General features: G+C 60.4%; 1 protein-coding gene across 1 annotated transcript in view; it reads left to right on the top strand.

Moving 5' to 3' along the window:
• HCFC1 (host cell factor C1) overlaps window positions 1–450 on the top strand; it is a 22,334-nt gene extending 21,884 nt beyond the window's left edge. Inside the window, exons 27-28 of the mRNA XM_007456670.1 lie at window positions 117–180; window positions 411–450. Of these exons, the coding sequence (XP_007456732.1) occupies window positions 117–180; window positions 411–450 (104 nt within the window). The remainder of the gene's footprint in view (window positions 1–116; window positions 181–410) is intronic.
• Window positions 451–1,748: the final 1,298 nt, after the last annotated feature.

Below are 1,748 nucleotides of genomic sequence, written 5' to 3'. Positions count from 1 at the left end.
GTGGGGGGGGGGGGCCACGGGCGTCGTCCCCGCTCTCGTCCCCTCAGCTGCACCACCGGAGTCGTCTCACCCCCGTTGCTGAGCTGCTCGCGCACTCTTGGCCTCTTTCCTTTCAGAAACCAGTAAAGACAGCTCTGGCGCCAAGCCGGCCAGCAAGCGGCCCATGTCCTCTCCAGAAATGTAAGCGGGGAGTGCCTTTCAAGAGCCTTCTGAGGCCAGGGGTGGGCGGATCCCGGGAGGAAGGAGCGGTGGGGACAGTAGGGCCCGCCTTCTCCTTGAGCGAGGGGGGCTGCTTAACCGGGCACGATGCCCCGCTAGGGCCCAGCCAGAGCCCCGGATGAGTCCCGCTCGCTTCGCCGTGGGGACCCAGCTGACGCTTTTTGCTTTGCCTTTGCCTCCTGTCTCCCAAGGAAATCCGCTCCAAAGAAATCGAAGGCAGACAGTCAGTGAGAGGCAGCTGCCCTGCGCCTGGCTGCTTCTCCAGACCCCCCTCTGCTTCAGGACCGCTGCCCGCCCGGGCCTGCCCGCCCCGCCCACCCGGCGCTCACACCGGCTGCCCCGTTCTCTCTCCCTCTCTCTCTCCCTCTGTTTTAAAAATAATCTCGAGAAAGCACATTTTACCATCGCTGTGGGGAGGAAGCAGAAGGCAGATGTGGAAGAGCCCCCCTTCCTCTCCCCGCCCAGCGCCTGCCAGGGGACCAAGGCCCCGGGAGTGGGGGGGTGGGCGTGGAGGCCGAGGAGAGGTGCCCCCCTGGGCCCCTTCCCCTGCCTCCGCACCCTGAACTGGGTGTCTTGTCTGGTTCTGTTGCATTTTCTTCCATTAGTGTTTCCCGACACCCGCCCGCCCTTCCACTTCTCCCACCCCGCCCTGCCTGGCACTCCCATGGGAAGCTGACACATTTTCTCAGAGGCCTTCGTACACCCACCTCTTTCTCCCTCCCCTCTTCTTTCCCATTTGAAAAAAAGAGAAGAAAGAAAAAGAAAGAGGTGGAGAAGGAACCCCGTGGTGGCCTGAGCAGTGTTCTGTGAAAACCTCCCGACTCCCAATTGGGGCGTAGAGTAGCCGCCCACGGAGCCTGGCTTCAGCCTCTCGGGGGTTGGGGCTAGGGGCCACTTCACCAACTGCTGCATTTGTTGTATTTTTTTTAAGTTGAAGTTGACGGAGTTAACATTTTTATTGTAATTTTAGCCTTAGCGTGTGGGGTTTTGTCCCTTTTTTTTGTTGTTGTTGTTGTTAGCTGTGTACAGAATGTGTATCTCCCCCCCCCCCTTTTTTTTAAACTCTTTTTCTCCTTGGCTAAGCCTTGGCAGGGATCTTTCTGGAGGAGAAGCTGGGGCAGCCAGGGTAGGAGAGGCATGGAATCTCCCCTGTGGGCCTGGTGTTTGCTGCCCAGCCCGGTTTTCTCTTTCTGGCCCCTGTCCTCTGCCCCTCTGCCTGTCCCCAGGCCTCTGGGACAAAGGAGGGTGAGCCGTCAAACCTCACTCCCCACGGGCAGTTGCTCCACACCTAGAGGCTTGAGCTTGAGAGTCCGCTAGAGCCCGAGGTCAGTCAGGTTGCTGAGGAGGATGGTGTGGAGATGGGGGCCGCGGCCTGACAGCCAGTCCTGGGTCCACAGCACTCTCCACAACCCCCAGGCTCGCTCCCCGGCATGACCGCTTAGAGCATCCAACACCCACAACTGCCGCTTCCTGCAGCCGCCCTCTCGGCAAAGCTGGTGCATGATGGAGGGGAGCTTGGCCTCAGAGGC

This window comes from Lipotes vexillifer, unplaced genomic scaffold (assembly GCF_000442215.2).
Source record: "Lipotes vexillifer unplaced genomic scaffold, Lipotes_vexillifer_v1.1 scaffold899, whole genome shotgun sequence".
In the NCBI taxonomy this organism is placed as follows: Eukaryota; Metazoa; Chordata; class Mammalia; order Artiodactyla; family Lipotidae; genus Lipotes; species Lipotes vexillifer.
This window is presented reverse-complemented; position numbering and strand designations above follow the sequence as displayed.